This window comes from Anastrepha ludens, chromosome 4 (assembly GCF_028408465.1).
Source record: "Anastrepha ludens isolate Willacy chromosome 4, idAnaLude1.1, whole genome shotgun sequence".
Lineage (NCBI taxonomy): Eukaryota > Metazoa > Arthropoda > Insecta > Diptera > Tephritidae > Anastrepha > Anastrepha ludens.
In genome coordinates this window covers 72072290-72091081 of record NC_071500.1, presented here as the reverse complement: position 1 = coordinate 72091081, position 18792 = coordinate 72072290, and the positions used below count along the sequence as shown (strand labels likewise).

Genomic DNA, 18792 nt, shown 5'->3' with positions numbered 1-18792 from the left:
GCTGTGAATTGTGTATTTGTTACTTTTAGCTAAAATATTTCTTGTGAAAGCAACCGTTTGTTAACCTTAAAATTTCAGCTGTTACAGTATGTGATACAAAAATGTGCTTGTCTGCTTTTACGTAATGTAACTATTTTGTTATACACTCACACATAAGTACAGGGTGTCCAGTGGCAGTATTAGGTTTTAAATTTAAAGTTTCTCTCTCGTGCGGGTGATATACTCACGAAGACGCAGTGAACGGGTGAACCACGTGCGCCCGCAATCGAAGCGTACTTCAAAATTAATAATTCTCGTAGTATATTTTATTCACGTTCCAATATTTAACGCTTACGTGATATCTCAAGTGAAGATTTGATTCATTCATGGCTGCGAAGGTTCTGGGTAACAAGTTCGGTGGCAAACACCCTAAAGCCGAGGCCCAGCCGGACATCGAGAACAAGTTTGCACAATAGTCTGCATCAGTTCGTGCGCAAGAAAGCTGCCCTGGGACTTCCAAAAAATGTTGTGCAAATATTACGAAAGGAACTTAGACCTCACTCATTCAAATCGTGCAAGCGCTTAAGCCTAACGATTACTATTTGCGTACAAATTTCTGCGAGACATGTTGGAGTGATTTTTATTTAAATGGAAGTGTAAATAAGCAAAATTTCCGTTATTAGTCACCTAAAGGCCAAAAGCCACTATTAAAGCATCATTAGCCACTTCACAGTCCCAAAGTGACAGTTTGGTGTGCATTATGAAGCAGTGGAATATTTGGACCATATTTGTTTGAAAATCGTCAAGGGCAAGAAATTTCAGTGAACAGTGTCTCTTATCAGCGCATGCGATTTTTTTCTGCCCATAATGAGAGAATATCTTCCTTCAGTACACACATATGGTTTCAGCAAGATGGCGTCATGTGACGCACGGCCAAAGGTACCGTGGCTATATGACAAGATTTCTTCCCCAACAAACTGATGTTGTTGTAGCAGTATAAACATTCCCCATACATATACGTAGAACCGACAGTCGTGGGAACGTTAATAAACTGATAAGCCGTTTCGGTGACGATGGTCACCCAAGTCGCCCGATCTTACCCCTATAGACTATTTCTGTGGGGTACCTCAAAAGTAAAGCCTATGAAACAAACCCGGCGAACATCGGACCACTAAAAGAAAATATCGTTCGCGAGGTTAATGCCATCCCGACATCGCTTCTCCAGCGAGTGGCACAGAGTTCCGTAGTCTACATTCCTAGAGAGTATCCGACGTAATGATCAACATTTAGAGGAAACAATTAAAAAAACTAAAATCCGCACTTGAATTTGTAATAATTATGGATATAATTATCATTAGGAATTATTTTTTAATTTGGCTGTTCATTCCTAATTCTGCCACCAGACACCCTATACCATGATAATATATTTTATAATATTACTTATATATAATGTGAATTTTTTCGAGGGAGTGAATATATAAAGCCAAAATACAAACTTTATTGGAGAGTATATTATCATATTACACCGTGCGGCACATATCAACTTTTTTTGTTATCCAGATAAAAGCACGTGAAGCTACAGATTTTATATGTATAAGAAATGTTGCATACTCAGTTTTTCATTTTGCAATAAATTTAAATAACCATAAATTCAAAGGGGAAACGTAAACTGAGGTATCCATGGCGTATACTTTATTTCATAGGAGGAATGTTAAGGGGGTAGTATGGTTAATTCGGTGTAAAACAAGCATATTTCTCGAAATTTTTTTTGTCGACACAGTTGATTTATTCAAAATTTTAAAATTACTTCATTATAAAGTCATATTTAAAGAATATTGTGTGAAATTTTCATTGATTTTTATGAAGAAATGAGTTGGTGGCAGCGAATCTTCGCGGACGTCTCATAAAAAAGTTTTATTGCGGTGTCCCTCAGAACTCATTACTGGATCAACTAAAATCAAAAAACCAAATTGATTTCATCAGCTAATAAAGTTTCGCAGGTAACAACGTCGAATTTTTTTTTTTTTTTTTTTTTTAAAGTTTTTAAAGCGCTTTGAAGTCAAAACACCGATTTTTCATAAAAAAAACTTGAAAACTTTGTTGTTTTAAAATATGACAAAATTTAAAAAAAAAAACTCGACGTCATTACCTCGTGAATAAAGTAAAGAAACAAAAAAAACAAATTTGAAAAGAATCGGTGCAGTAGATATGATTCTACAGTGGACACCGACCGTAAAAAAGGCAAGTGTGAGAAAAACGCGTTTAAAGATTAGGTAGCTATTTTCGGCAGCGTGAAATCCGGTTGGAGAGGTAGATACTTAATCCTTTGTGTCTTTGTCAATTTTACTCTAATGCACTTCAAACTTTCACACAATAATCTTAAGATGTTATAGAATAATTAAAAAAAAAAAAAAATACCATACTACCCCCTTAAGTCGCTCCATTTTTGTGCCCTGTACTGTTAGTAGCAATACCGATCGAATCTCCGTAATACCCGCAATACGCCGAATGTGGGCTTCCATGTCAGCCTTATCAACAGAGATTTGCCCATTTCCTGAGATGATTTGGTCAGCTGCATGGCTAGTTGGTATGGCAAACCAAAAAGTCGTAAATTATTTGCCTGCATCGCTCACATGAAACTCGAATCACCGTTACTGGAACTTAAAACTTATTGAAGAAAGCGCGTTTTCAAGATAATTCCTGCCCAGATCGCACTTCCCCGTCAAATATGGATAATAATAGTGATTTATCATCTGCACTGAGTTCCGGAAAATTAAACTACTAGTCATTGGCATTGCTTTCTTCGCATTTCAGCTGAAGTCTGTTAAAAAGTAGGAGAAAAATCCGACCCGAATTTGGAGAAGACATGGGATAATCACAAAAACAATGTAACATTCTGCATTGTCTGTCAATAGGATCCAGTCAAGTGCAGCATCCTGATGTCTAGCCATCAGCTTATGCACCAGATCTTGTACCGTGCAATTTCTATCATTTTCCTAAAGTGAAACTGTCTTAAAAGTAACTGAAAGTGAAAACACCACGCGTGCTGAGAATGCTGACAGAAGAATAATTTCAACACTACCGAACAATAAAAAACTTGCAAGGCACGTTGTCCCAATAGAGGAGCTGATAACATAAGCGAACAAAAATTTCAAACTAAAATACAGATTACATGATGAAGTACTGAATCCGAACCTGAACTCAGGCGGTGTAATAAGTAAATATGTATGAAATCAAAATAAGTTACTCGTATTTTGAGACTTTAATCTCGTTATGCAATAAATACAATTACGGAAAGATTTGATACCAATTATATTAACGCGCGTCGAATGAAATTGCCTCGTCTCACTACATAAGAAACAATTTCGATTATTTATGTATCTAATAAACGAAAAACTAGTTTATTCTAAAGCTTAGACACCCGGGTATCGAGCAGGGCGAGAAGCCCTATACTCGCTGGAATTTCGTTCATTGCTCAACTACTCAAATGTTTGTTCGAAAGCTCCGAGCTTTTGAATCAAAACAAGAATCGCTCAAATTATAGGAATAAATTCGAAATACTCGATTTCGCGCGCGAAAATTTTCGACTAATAAGCATCGAACAGCCGTGCGATTACTCGTTGCTCATACGTCCGGACTGGTCGAAAATCGAGAGCTCCATCTCTTCGCCATTCTTTAAAGCTTTCAATTGCCTTACGAGATGTATTTCTATAGTAAGTTTAATCACTCCAAATAAAAACACCCCATACATTTTCGATAACCAGATTTATTTTAGTTTATAAAACCATTAGACCTGACAAATGTTTTGTACATACATACATATGTAAATAGGTGTCTGTTTTGTGTTATCTGCATAATCAAATGTTTTGAAAAAAATAAATGCTATATTAATTGTACAATATATTCTTTTTTTCGATTCTTTTGTTTTCTCTGCATGTTGCGTGGGAAACAGAAAACTCCTTTTAATTTCAAATTTCAGCTGTGCCGTCTTGTTATTCCTATATGTAAATTGTTCTATATGTAAATGAAAATATTTTTCTGTATGCCTGTATTTTAAACATTTGTGTTGCTGTCGTGATGTTATTTATTCCAAATTTAGCTACACCAACAATATACATACATATTTATTTATTTGCACGCATTTGCCAGACGATGGTCACACATGGACGTGTCGAACTGCTTGCCCATCCACTCAGCCAAAAATATTTGCAAATGAAATGGAATTCATACGGCAAATACTTTCATCTTGCCAATTTGTTGATCTATTCAATATTTCTTCTATTCGTCACCGTTTTTTCTTCGCTTATGATGAACGACATTGAAATTCGTCCTTTGGCAGTAAACTCAACGGCTTTGAACAATTGGAGACTATCGCTCACTAATGACAGCAATTTGAAGTGAGTTTCAAAATTATTTCGTATAAATACCACAATGCCTAGAAACTACTTACATATATATATACTACATACATATGCCTACTTTTGTTTAGAAATGGAGTGCTCAAATTAGCAAAGAGTTTTTGACAAAATTATTTTTTCAGTGCAAATTTACCGAAATTGAACGCGCTCGAAAGAACGTATGAAGTGAAAAAAGTTAGGGAGATGGTGAAAAGTATTCATAAAGACAAGAAGTTCAGTTACCCAAAGATGATAAATTACAAGGTTTTGCCAATCTGCTATGACGAAAAACAAAATTGCGCAAGCAACTTCAGCTGCCGCGTACCCGGTCACGTGGCAGCCAAATTCGGTCTCAGGCACACTTATTCAGACACTCGTCCAATCAGTCAGGTAACGAAGCAAGATGGACGTAGACTGTGTTGATTTTTTCGTATATCACCAACATACATAATCTCAGTTTTTTTGTACGCAAACCGCGACGTCAGCCAATCAGCTGATTCTGTCAAATTCGCTAAGAACCAGTTAATGATTTGATCTTGGCTTGGCTTTCTGAATTCGTTTCACCATTCCAGTTTCCAGTCCATTCACTAATTGGAAACTAATTGAAAAATTTACCCTAAAATATGGAATACTGAATACGAAGGTCGATCAATAACAGACCCAAATTAAGAATGGTTGCTCAAATTGTTCGCGTCTTTAAAGTCTGCTCCGGAACTAGTCTGATTTAATCAGAAATTAAGTGAATAGGCTTCAGAAACTTTAAAGGAGTTCACTTTTGTGAGAGTGATCTTAATTATGTTTCCATATAAATGATTACCGGAACAAGTAACAAATACAATACATACATATGTATGCACAAGATTTCTTATATGCTGTAAAGTATATTGACCAATATTTGTACAGTTTCTATTAATCGGTACTCAGAAGCACGAATAGTGTTGTCAGCAGCGGGAAACACGCCATAAATTGTGATGCGAAATTATATTTATTTAATTATTTATTTATTTTATTTACATGCAACCAAAGGTTATTTTACAATGATTGACCTTAAAAGTAGCTTACATAACTAAATCCTAGATAAAAGAATTAGCAATAAAATTAAAATTGAAATTATAGTAGTAGTAAAGAAGTTGAAGCTGTAAAAGATAAATAGTAGTCGTAGTAGTAGTGATTGAAATAATGAGAAATCATTTGAGTGCATTCAGCAATATTCGTCAAGATAACGAAGCAATTTATGTCTGACTCGCAACTTCTCTTTTATAAATTTAATATTTAGGGATAAATTATTCCAAAAACGGACAGTATTGAAGTGAGTTCAATGAAAAATGAAGCAGTTATTGAATTTAATGATAGAATATTAAGGTAATTTGTTCGTAAAACGTCTGCTTTTTGCTGCTGCTAGATGATAAGAAGAAAAATGTATACTCTGCCATGTACCTTGGCCTTAACAGCAGGCTGTTAAAGGTAGGGTTGCATTTTAGACTTCCTGACCGTATTAAGGTAATGTTGTATAAGAAGATTTTCTACAGGCACATAACTCAAAGTATTGGCGTTCTATCACCAGTTTAACGAATAGCAAGATTTTGAAAACATAAGTCGATCTTTGAGATATCTGGGTTCTTGAGTAGTTACGATCTCTTAAACTTAGGCAAATCATGAAAAGGTGCAAAGATGCAATTGCTTTCATAAAAACAGAAATGTGGTCATAACGTATTTTCTAGTAAACATACCTATCTCGCAATATTATTATAAAAAAACATTGAGTTTAATACGCACACACAATCATAATGAGTATGTAACTCACAACCATACAGTAACGTTGGTAACAAAAATGTTGTAGGTAGAAGCAGTCGAATATTCACTGGAGCCATACACTATGCCTATGGTAGTAAAAATATGGTTACTCTTTGTCAAGGTTCTGTTAAATGTAACCCCTAAATTTTTAATCAAGTTGATGCAAATATCAATGCAGTTAAGGCAGTTAAGGACAACTAACATATAATTGAACATCATCGGCACCTATACAAGTATTTCACTATATTTAATGACCTTAAGCAAATCATTAATATTTAGGGTTGGGGAATAAGTTCGTAGCGTTTTTATAAGTTCTTTCATTTTACAACGATTTTATTGCAGTTTGTATCAGAATTCATTCGATATAACTCTTTCTGCTCTACAAAACTATGTTAATTGTAATTTTCAGTTATTTAATTTTGTATTAGTTTTGAGGCTTAGAAATGGAATACCCAGGAGGCAAAAATCAACATTTTCGACAACTCCTCTTCTTTGCTTTTCATCGAGATCAAAAAGCTACCCGGGACATTTGCGACGTGTATCGATAAGGTATCACAGGCGAGTCTACAGAAATGATTTGTAAAGTTCAAAAATGGCGCTTTGACTTCGATAACACGTCCTGCAGCGGAAGGCATTCAGAAGGCCGATGAAGAACGTCTCAAATCTCTTTTGAAGGTGAACGTAAATTGGCGGAAAAAATGAACTACGATCATAAAAAGATTCTCAATCCATTCAATGGGATTTACCGGAAAATTGGGTCTGGGTGCCTCACGAGCTGAACGAAAAAAATAAAGAAAGTCGCCTTCAAATTGCTTCTCAGCATCTCGCCCTCCATCGAGCAGGACGCGGTCATAAACAGCGCTTTTTATACCGAATCGTCACGAGATATGAGAAATGGTGCTTATACATCAATATGAAGCAAAGAAAGGAGAGGGTGGCTCCAGGAGATACGCCAAAGCCGAGAGTCAAGCCGGATCTTCTTTCAAAGAAGAAGGCATGTGTTTGGGTGTTTGGTGGGACTGGAAGGTCATGGTCCACTGGAAAATTCTCGAAAAGAGTGAATAAGGAGCCCTACCTTGTCCAGCTGCACCGCGTGATCGACTGGAAAGACCTGATCGACGTAGTCAAACCATACTCCTTCACAACAACGCCAGGCCGCATGTTGCATAAGTGGTCAAAGGCGCACTCTAAAAGTTCGAATCGGAGGTCCTTCAGCATCCGCCGTATTCTCCGGACCTTTCACCTACCGTTTACCATCTTTTCCGCCCCCTGTCAAACCATATGAAGGGCGTTGCCTCTCATAACAAAGAAGTTTTTAAAGACTCAAAAACTTCTTTGACGCCAGACCAGGCGATTTTTGATGGAACGCCATCAACAAGATGGAAAGTGGTTGTAAATAGCAGCAGCGAATATATAATTGGTTAGCTTATTTATATAATTATTTTATTTTGTTTAAATAAAAGTCTTCGGTAAAAACGCTTCGAACTTATTCCCTCAAGGTTACAAGTTCCTGGTCTACAGGGTCAAATATTTTTGAATGGGCAAGTCCTACACCATCAAAACCACTGCTCTTAGAAAAACACAGCGAGAAACGCAAGGCTTGGGCTACCGAAAACATGGAAAGCGATTGGAGTAAGGTAAGGTTCTCGAATGAAGCAACTTTCTGGGTTTTGGTTCCACTTAGCGAGCTTGGTCCGCGAGCCATATCGTACAGCGCACTGTTAAACACCCGACCGCGGTTTTGGATGTTTGGAACTCTTCACCCAAAATTTTAACGCCGTAAAAATGGCCGAAATTTACAACCGAAGACTTTTGAAGTCGGTGAAAAAGACGTATCCAAGAAGAAACAATGATTGGGTCTTGATGACCCAAAACACCAAAGTCGACTCTGTAAGGCCTGAAAACAATAAGATGGTGTCCCCAGACGACAACCCTATTTAAAATGTGTGGAATTATGAAAACGCATCTTGCCGGAAAGCCAGACCACTTATGTACTTCATCAATAATCGCGGATCCTTTTTTCTGACACAGACTGTAAGATTACATTCTATGGTCAATGTACTGAAGAATGAGATCTAAAGTTGGGGTCGAACTGAAACACGCTAGGAATGACGGTTATTTTTATTTTCATTTTGCCTCACAATGAAATTGTATTTAAAAAAGATGTCTTATTTTCACGAAAATAGACATTAAATTAGCTTTGTTTTCTATCCGCCACTTAAAACTTGCAAGCAAAGTTAAAAAAATTTAAGAAAAAAGTGTTCCCTTTTCCTATCAAAAAAACAAAGAGTTAACCTGCCCCTACGAGTTTATTTACATTTATCGACAGTCGGTAAAATTAAGGTTTATCATTTTAATCGCATTTCAACAGAGAGAAATGTCGAAATGACTTCTACCTTGTTGAATGTGCCCTGGTCACACCCCTGTTAGTTGCATTGCCTTGCGATATTTTCTTGTTTGGCAGTTCTTCGAAAAACACGTCAACAGTTAGGTTTCTCTTAAGACATGTAAACATTAATCGGCCCTCGTTCATTTGCTTGACCCAATTCATTGTCTCTTAATTAGATACCTACTCTTATGGGTAAAGAGTGGAGCCTTCCTACCATGGATGATCGTGCTGCCAAAACAAGTAGCGCAAAGAAAAATGAAACTTTGCTTACTCTCACCATATTTATCTTTGTATTAATTTATTATTATGCACATATATCTTTCAGTTCTACAACAAATATTAATAACACCGATACTGGATGGTCTGAAAATCCAACGGAGGGAAATGAATCGTTTGCAATGAAATATGGTGAGACCTATGAGTGCCTGCAACATTCTACCGCCTTGGTATTCTGCGCTGTAGCAATCGTCGTTTATATCGGCTGCAATTCTTTACGCGAATTTCTACAAATGTATCAACAACGCTTACACTACATATTCGAGATAGTCAATTTAATATCATGGATTCTATACATATCCGCCTTGATCATGGTATGGCCTGTATTCTGCTCTGATGGTAATATATCGACTGTGCACTACTCGGCTGCGGCAGTGGCGGTATTTTTATCGTGGTTCCGTCTATTGCTCTTTCTACAACGATTCGACCAAGTACTGTTGAAAAACTAGAATACTTCCAAGAAATTTAGTAATAATTAATAATTATATTTTCATTAGGTTGGCATATACGTTGTGATGTTTTTGGAGATACTACAAACTCTGATAAAAGTGCTGACCGTGTTTTCAATACTAATCATTGCTTTCGGTTTAGCATTTTACATTCTTTTATCAAAGGTAAAATCAATCAGTCTGACTGAACTACTTAGAAATTTGAAGAAATAACCGAGTAATGTTATGATTCTGACAGTAGTCCCTAGTAAATTTTGGGAACTATTAATGAACACAGTTGAGGAAATACAAAAAAATGCGCATACCGCTACACGGCTTTCGGTAAATTGGACAGATTAACAGTTCATCTGATGCAATTGCAGTTTTTTATTTAAATTTAATACACAAACAACTATTTCCTTTTTTTTTTCTTCTTTGTTTACATTAACTTACCCCAATTTTGCTTTTTTGTTTATAAATCATCGAAATTTTGGTCCCATCTTAGTTGTTCTCTCGCACATCTCACCTTAATTAGAAGGTGAGAGAATGCCAATCTTTTATATTTTCTTCTTTGTTACCTTAACCTGATTTTGAACTTTTGTTTATTATTGCACTTCTCACCTATATTGGAAAGTTAGAGGTTGTCATTATTTCCTATTTTCTTCTTTGTTTACCTTTATTTAACCTAACTTTAGTTTTTTGTTACAATTATTCCAAATTTGGGTCCTCAGAAAGTCAGAGGTTGTCATTATTTCTATTATTTTTTTTGCTTACCTTAACTTAACCTAACATTGCATTTTTGGTTTACAAGTATTAACTTTGGTCCTTTCTTAATAGTTGTCTCGCACATCTCACCTACATGCGTATATTTGAAAGTCAGAGATTGCCTCTCTTTTGTATTATCTTCTTTGTTTACCTTAACTTAACCATTTTTGTTTATAAAATCTTCCAAATTTTGGTCCTATATTCATAGTTCACGCGCGCATCTCACCTTTGACTAAAGTTATGCCATCCTTTTCTATTTTCTTCTTTGTTTACCTTTATTTAAGCTAACTTTTCATTTTTTATTAATAAATCTTCGCTAAATTGACTATATTTCCTTAATCCTCTCGCACATCTCATCTACATTTATGTGGCGCCATTATTATGCCCATTTTTCTGCTATAGCCTGCGCAATCTTATATTCGGTGATATTTGGGTGATCACCGACTACTTTTAGGGACGCGAAAAAAGTATTATTCAATCAAAAATATTTGTGAAAATATATTTCAGTCTTTGAATTGCATATAGTTTTTTCATTCAACGATATTAAAAATTAATCGTTTATATTTTTACTTCAGTTTTATACCTTATTTTATTTATTATTTCCTTAAAAAATATTTAGTAATCCTTATCATAAAAACATGCATCTGCGTGTATGTTTTAAATAAATTTATACAGGAACTCAAATAGCCATTACTAGTCGCAGAGGCTCTTTACTTTTCATTAATAGTGTAACTGCTGTCAGAATCTTGGATAAAATATAAAAGTAAACGCTCTTTCGTGCCGGCTTTTTATTTTATGAAGTGTGGCTTCTATGCCGTTTTACAGATAAACGATGCGCAACCGAATCATTTATCGTTCTCCAACATACCGATGTCACTGTTGCGCACTTTTTCAATGATGTTGGGCGAACTGGACTTTGTGGGCACTTATGTTAATACCTTTTACCGTGACCAGCTGAAAGTGCCAATAACATCATTTCTGATTTTGAGTAAGTATTAGAAAATCTTTTTTTATAAAACTAAGACACTGCATATGTGAAAATGCAACTGATCACAAAGAAATAGAATATATGGCACCTATGCATCGGACAGTACGGACACTTATTTAAATAAGGTGAGACTTTAGTTAATACCCAAAAGCAATCTCGACTAGAATTAACTAAAAATGCTGCCACCTTTGTAGCTGTATACTCGTATACATATACAACTTCTACTAAGTCTGCTCCCGGTAGATTAGATAAACTCCAAGTAAACGGAGTCTCAACTAGATTTAATGCGATGCAAACATGAAGAGGCCTTAGATTTTTATTTCTTTAAACTTCGGTTATATGAACCAGGCTTATGATTCAATTTTTAAGGGTTTGCTCACTAGTGACATTCGTTTTTTGACACTCCCTTACATAAGGTTGTATTTAAGAAGGTGAATAAATTGGAAAAAAATAAATCATTTTTGGTAAAAATGGTAGCAAAAAAATATTTTCTTACTTCAATGGAAACAAACTGCGAACGAATTAGAAAATAAATTTTAGTTAATATTTGAATCTATTGTAAATAATGGTACGAATAGAAGTTATTAATGGAAATTGCCTAGTCTAATATTAAAAAAAGAAATTATTTTACTTAATCCAAGATTTTATTTTGTGAATTAAGTTTTAAATTTAAAACCGATCGCCATAAATAATTGGCACGAACACTTCCTCCTCCTATTTGTAGTGCGCGTTCCACAAATGGAAAACCTGCAGTTTTAAGCCGAATCCGGCAGATGGCTTTTAATGAGAAGCTTTTTCATGCTGGTACTGTGCTTTGCTAAGCCTCCTCTAGACACTTCATCCATTCATGGGAAGGTGGGCTCATTGGAAACAAATTCCGTCAATCCCAACTTTTTTATAATGAGGTCTGCAATGTTATCGATCGCGTAGAGACTATCCAATTATTCAAACATGAAGAGGCCTTATTCACCCTATCGTAACTCTTTGAGAAATGCTAGCTCTTTGCAATACATGAATTCCTTCTAAATCACCACATCATCAGAAATAAAGCTTTGTAAATTCACCACTCATCGATCTCGGACTGCGTCAATTACTCTATCATGTCCTGACTTAAGCGGTATGTATTTCAAGTCATACTACCATAGTCCTGAAAACTCTTTAGCGAGTTCTTGCTCGTAAGCAGGCCATTTTGAAAATGAAATATTTTTTCTACAAATTCTACTTTTCCTCCGCTTTTACTCAAAATTTCTAGAGCTAGCTTGCTAAGGGAGCCGATTTGTCAAGAGAGAACGAGAAAGCTGCTTACTGAGCAAACCTTTTATCATTGAATCATGAACCAGGCTATACCACTTTTCAAATTTGGAAACAAATTTTTCATAGGAATAGCTGAGGAAGAAGCGAATTGTATGGGCGTACTCTCTTCTTCACTTATGGCTCAAGTGTTGCTCAAAAGAGCTCTCAGTGAACTTGGCATGCTTACATGTTTGCATGTTTATTGCATCATCTTTCTGACTAACTTAAAGTAAAGCCTCCATCTCTACAAAGTCTTATTACAAAATGTTCTGACAACCAAGCTCTGATAAAATATTATTCTCTTACCTCTTAATCTTACTTTCTCAATTGGTTATGTGTGTGGTAGATAGCATTACAAGACTCCGCCTAATGGGACGCATGGCAAGCAGAACTTGGAAGCTGCAGAACTGGGAAGCAGATGCAGAGCGCCAAGCATTATTTCGGTAATGGTTTCGCTTTGGCTAGGACGCGACATCACTGTCTTCAAACATATGTCTTTGAATTTCCAACGGCATTAGACTCAATGAACTTTCGGAGTTTTTTGCGTTTATGAAGAAAACGCAGCAGTTTCACCATATGATTCATATCCTTTGCATTTGTGTAGCCTTACCATTGAACCACAACTAACCTCAATTAGCTATCCTTATATATAAATTATAAGCGCTTTACGCATGCGCACTCACGGGGGATCACATAAGTCTCTGCGACTTTTTTCTTCTAAAAAGTTACCAGAATAGTTTCGCTTGTCTATGATTTCATTATGGGGATCGCATGCGGGAGTAACCCATTAACTTATACTCTACTATTCGCTTAGGACTACATGTTTTCTAAGAGTTCTTCAAAAAACTTCATATACTTCAGAAATCGGGAAATGTGTTTCAGAATAGTCAATTGTATTTCAGAATACGTAAAATGTAATTCGGAATAGTCAATTGCAATACATTTTACGAAGTACAATTGGCTATTCTGAAATACATTTGATGCTTTCTGAAGTACTCTTGGAAAAGAGTACTTATTTTCGTCTTCTTGCTTGGTAATGATAATTGCCTGACCATGATATAGGATTACATGCCCAATGCAAAACTCAAGTTATCTACATATATTGAAGCTGAACTGTCTAAGAATACAATTGGTACATATATAAATACTTTTTCAAAATGATGTGGTGCCATTCCCCCAAACACCACACCAAACATCGCTTTTCGTCTTATTTTCAATGATTCTTTTGGCACATAAAATAGGAAAAAAAAGAAATTACTTCTCGAACTCTCTGAAAAAAGTTGCTAGCGCATGCTATGTAAAAGGGGTGAAAGAAATCAACAACGATTATCTAATTGATTATCAGTAGATGCGTGGTCGAACTGTCTGCCAATTGATGGTTTGCGATGGATTTATGTTACATCGGATTGTCGAATGCAATCGGAGAGTTATAACTAATTTCCAGGAACTTAATTGCCACACCTCGTATGAGATATCGTTTTGAGACAAAGTGAGTGAACACCAAGGCCTATGGCAGTGAAATTTTGCTCACAAGCCAAACATCGAAAATAGTTCTTATCCTTTTGCCTGCCCATCGAATTTGTCCTACACAGCTATTGTGAGAACATCAACTATCGTAACAAGAACACCTCCTACTCTTGATATACTCGAGCATACCTTTTTTATTCATCAAGAAAAGAAATATCTGCATATATCAACTTATCAGAATATTTCATTTGAAATTTTCGCTTGACTCAAATCCAGTTCGATGTGTATTTTTGTTCTTTACTTATAAGTTAGAAATTTTTACTAATTTTCAATTATTCTTATGCTAAATCTTATTCCAGGTGTATTCATGATTATCATGCCGATTCTACTAATGAATCTACTGATCGGTTTGGCGGTTGGTGATATTGAGTCTGTCAGACGAAATGCGCAGCTCAAGCGGTTAGCTATGCAGGTTTGAACTTGGATTACATATACATATGTATACTAGTATATATGTATATACTAGGGATGCCAATATTTGCAGAAAATTTTTATTCGGAAAATTATTAAAGTAATCCTATAATACCGGGGTTCGCCTTGGGACATATTCTTTTAATATACCTCAATATCTGAGAGCACTTTGGACGTGAATTTTTTTCGACTTTGATCGCGAATTTAACATATTTCTATTATAGCTAACGACTTGAGCTTCCAAGTATATTAGTTTTCTAGAATTTAAATTTCTATCGATTTATGGACATAACCTTTTAAAAAGAATCATCGAACAGGTCAAAAAAAGGCCAAACTCGGGTGATCAACCAAAGGTTTTAAAAAAGGCGTCCAATATACATATCAAATATATGCATACATATATATATATATATATATATTTATACATAAATATGGCCGACTCCGAACGGCAGATACTTTTTATGGAGACCTTTTTCATGACAGCAATACACTCGGAGGTTTGCCATTACCTGCCAAGGGGCGACCGCTATTAGACAAAAATTTTCATTTTGGTGTTTCATGCACGGAGCGGCCGCCAAATATATACATATAAATATACAGACATGTATGTACATAAATATAGTTAAACTCACAGCTAATACCTTTTTTCTCTTGATGTGTAAACATAAAAAAAACAAAAGCTGCCTTAGCTCGACTAAATTAATTGATTTATTTATTGATATTAATGTTGCACTTTTGAATCCCCATTAATTTACACCATTTTTTGTAAGTAAATTAAAGCCAGATTCTTTGAAATTGAAAATCTTATACTGCAACCAAATTCTGTAGTAAACAACAACTGCTTTCAATTCGGCATTAAAATTGTTTAGGGACCCTAGGGTATGCTTACGTTAAAGACCTGAAAAACATCGGCATCACGTGGGTGGCATCCCTAGCACATACATTCGCGCATATATTTTAAAATCAAATATAACCATTGTTTTTCGCGCAGGTGGTTTTGCATACCGAGCTGGAGCATAAATTGCCTCAAATGTGGCTGCAAAAAATTGATAAAATGGAGCTCATCGAATATCCAAATAACACGAAGTGCAAACTGGGTTTTCTGGATATTTTTTTGCGCAAATGGTTCTCGAATCCATTCAGTGAGGATAGTAAGTATTTGTTTATCTTGTACAAATATGTAAGTAATCTATACGAGGGTTGCTGCTTAAGTTTTAAGATAGATAAGTAATCAGAAATGGCTTTGTTGTTTTTTCAGAATATTGTCCATTAACATCAATATACTTTTCCATGCGTTTGAATTAATTTTCAATGCACTTCTTCAACTCCAATTGACATAAGATTTGAATGAACCGAAGCGCTTTATTCGGATATATTATATACATATAATAGGTTGTTCAATAAGTTTTGCAGCTCAATAAAAGAGACGTTGCTACTAGCCTAAATTCTCGTTTAATATGTTGGCATGCTCTTTCATTTCAATCTGTCTTTGTTTACAAACCATTTAGTGCCAACGAGTCACAGTAGTTTCCACAATGGAAACAATCATGCATCGTGCATTGGTTGAATTTTTTTAATTTCGGAAGGTTTAAAAGCAAAGGGAATTCATAAACGAATGTTTTGGCATCACTACAGTGGCCATACAAAACTTGAAGATGATCCATGTCAAGGACGTCCAAAAACAGCAACAACACCAGAAGTCGTAGAAAAAATACAGGATATCTTATTGGAAAATCGTCGAGTGACTGAAAAAGATTTAGTAGTAGTCCTAATCATCTCTTTGTATGTAGCATCAAGCTATATTTTGACTGAAGTATTGGGTTTCAGAAAACTGTGAGCACAATGTGAGGCGCATTCGCTAGCAATGGAACAAAAACACATTCAAATGCAACTTTCTCAGCAACATTTAAAGTGTTTTCGAAAGGATGAAACTTTGGTGTATCACCATGATCTTAAATCAAAACAGGAAACTAGTGTAAGAGTGGTGTAAACCTCGTTCTTCGGCTCCGTAACGTGTTCGTGTCCAGAAATCGGTCAAGAAGGTGGTAGCATAAATTTTTTGGGATGCAAAAGGAATTTTATTTGTGGATTACTTGCAAACTGGTAAAACAATACATTCTGAATATTATTGTAACCTTTTAGACCAGCTGAAGGCAAAGATTCGTGAAAAAATACCCAGTTTGCAAAAGAAAAAAATTATTTTTAATCAAGACAATGCACCGTGTCAAAAGAGCACTTTGACAATGGCTAAAATCCTTGAATTAAAGCTCGAATTGTTGAAGCATCCTCCGTATTCGCCAGATTTGGCCCCTAGTGACTTTCATGTGCGCAAAGCATTTTTCATCAAATAATAAGGGCATAGGTCTCTGGAAACCTATTTCGCAGCTCTTCCAGATTCTCACATCTATACTGAATAATAAAGTGTATTTCAAACCATAAAATTTTGTTTTCCTTATCAAACCGCAAAGATTGTTAAACACCCCAGTATATGATTAATTGACGCTTACATTCTTTTATTGGGTGTTTGGCTGAGCTGCTGATTCTCATGAAAGAGGCGAGAAAAGACGAAAGAACTTCTTTTACGACATTGTACCTGGTGATCCAACGTGGTGTTTCCAACATGAACCTGAAACTAAGCGCCAAAATGCCGAATGGAAGGCCCCATACCATCCACCACCCAAAATATTGTGTTTGGAGAAGTCAAAAATCAAGTCGATTCTCTTTTTTTTACGATTCCAAGGGAATTGTCCACTAGGAGTTCGTGCCAATAGGCCAATGCAATTTTCTATCTTGGCGTTTGATGCATCGCATTCGTCGAATTCGCCCTGAATACCGCGAAGGAGGAATCTGGTGCTTATTCCATGATAATGCACCATCTCATCGATCCACTCTTGTGACTGATTTTTTGACTAGAAACCGCATTTGAACCATCAATCACTCACCGTATTCGCCTGATATGGATCAGTGTGACTTCTACCTATTCGGAAAATTGCATTGGTCAGGAAACGAAAAGGTTTTGCGTTCGTAGAGGCCATCCAAAAGGCTTGTACCGACATCCTGAAGGACATTCCGGTCAATGACCTGAAACGAAAAACTTTTAGGTCGCGCAAAACAGAGTATCGAGTCCAGAGGGGATTATTTTGAGTAAATAAACTCTAAGAAGAACAAAGCTCTTGTCGTTTCTATTTTAGCTCAGTCTTGTGCATGTATATTGAAATACCATTTCACTAAACATTTCAGTGTTTGTATAGAAAAAAAAACAAAATCTGTTAAAAACGCAGTTTCGAAATAAGTTTTGGTTAGGACCTTTGTGAATTAGAGCAATGATATACAGGCATTTTTCGGGGTATCCCCTTTTCATCTTTCTTTCTTCAAAACGCAAATGAAAGATTCTTATTTATACAAATTCTAATGTTGAACTTCCACCGTATTGTATTTTCCCCAGGTACCATGGATGCAATTGCCTTCGAGAGCAACGACGAGTTTATCAATGTTGAATTGGAGCGCCAACGTCGTAAATTGCGTGATATCACACGACTATTGGACCAACAACACCAGCTCTTGCGTCTGATTGTACAGGTGTGGCAGAAATATTTAAAAATTAGGAATTAAAAAAAAATATATTATATAACATTTTTATTTTACGTATATTTAAAAAATAGCGCCAATTTGTATAGTTGTATGTGAATTTGTATGTTATTTACGTTTCAGAAAATGGAAATTAAAACCGAGGCTGACGACGTGGATGAAGGTGTATCACCAAATGATCTAAAGGCCATGTCAAACTACATTAATGGACCAGCACTAGGCTCACGATGGACTTCACCTCGAATACGCAATCGACTACGCGCGGCGCTCAGTTTTAATAAGAGTCTCTATGAATAGAGACAACTAACTAGTTGAGAAACATATAGACAAATATTTAAGATATACACGTAAATTCATATATCAAAATTGTGGTACATACATAGGTAAAACACAACTTTTAAACTATAAACACTAAAAAACTAAGAAACTGTTCCCTGAAGGGTTTATTACGACCCATGCAAAAAAGCACAACGCTCATACATTGAAAAAACAACAAGTAATGAATGAATTGTCTACTTTCCCGAGCAATCGAACATTTAACACCTGGCGCATGTTGCTTAACCATATAAAGCACATATTTTTTTAACGTTCACGGCGGTTGAAAACTCATGCGAAATTGGAATGCATACTAAATTCCGTTCGTAGTAAAAAAAACCAAAAGGCAGTTTTTATACCAAGTGTGCGCAACAAGTAGAATTAGAAAAATTATGGAAATAAATAGATTAATAATGGTAGACATTTCACATTGTTTTTGAATTTTCGAACTATTAGTAAATAAACCTACCTTAGGAGAAGGTAACATTTGAATTAGGTTTTCTTGAGATACCTACAATATATAATATATCTCAATTTTTTCTTAAATTGCGTGTGCATACAGACAAACATGAATGAGTCGTAAGGTCTTATTCATTACCCCCATTCCATTTTAATTATTTTTTATAAATTACAAACTGTTAA

At 35.6% G+C, this 18792-nt stretch overlaps 1 protein-coding gene across 1 annotated transcript in view; it reads left to right on the top strand.

Annotated features, from left to right (window-relative positions):
* Window positions 1-18557, top strand: part of LOC128861871 (transient receptor potential cation channel subfamily A member 1) — a 90044-nt gene extending 71487 nt beyond the window's left edge. Inside the window, exons 10-17 of the mRNA XM_054100246.1 lie at window positions 4129-4376; window positions 8885-9266; window positions 9333-9449; window positions 10854-11016; window positions 14136-14248; window positions 15239-15398; window positions 17693-17826; window positions 17959-18557. Coding sequence (XP_053956221.1) covers window positions 4129-4376; window positions 8885-9266; window positions 9333-9449; window positions 10854-11016; window positions 14136-14248; window positions 15239-15398; window positions 17693-17826; window positions 17959-18132 — 1491 coding nt within the window. The 3' untranslated portion in view covers window positions 18133-18557. The remainder of the gene's footprint in view (window positions 1-4128; window positions 4377-8884; window positions 9267-9332; window positions 9450-10853; window positions 11017-14135; window positions 14249-15238; window positions 15399-17692; window positions 17827-17958) is intronic.
* The last annotated feature ends 235 nt before the right edge of the window (window positions 18558-18792 follow it).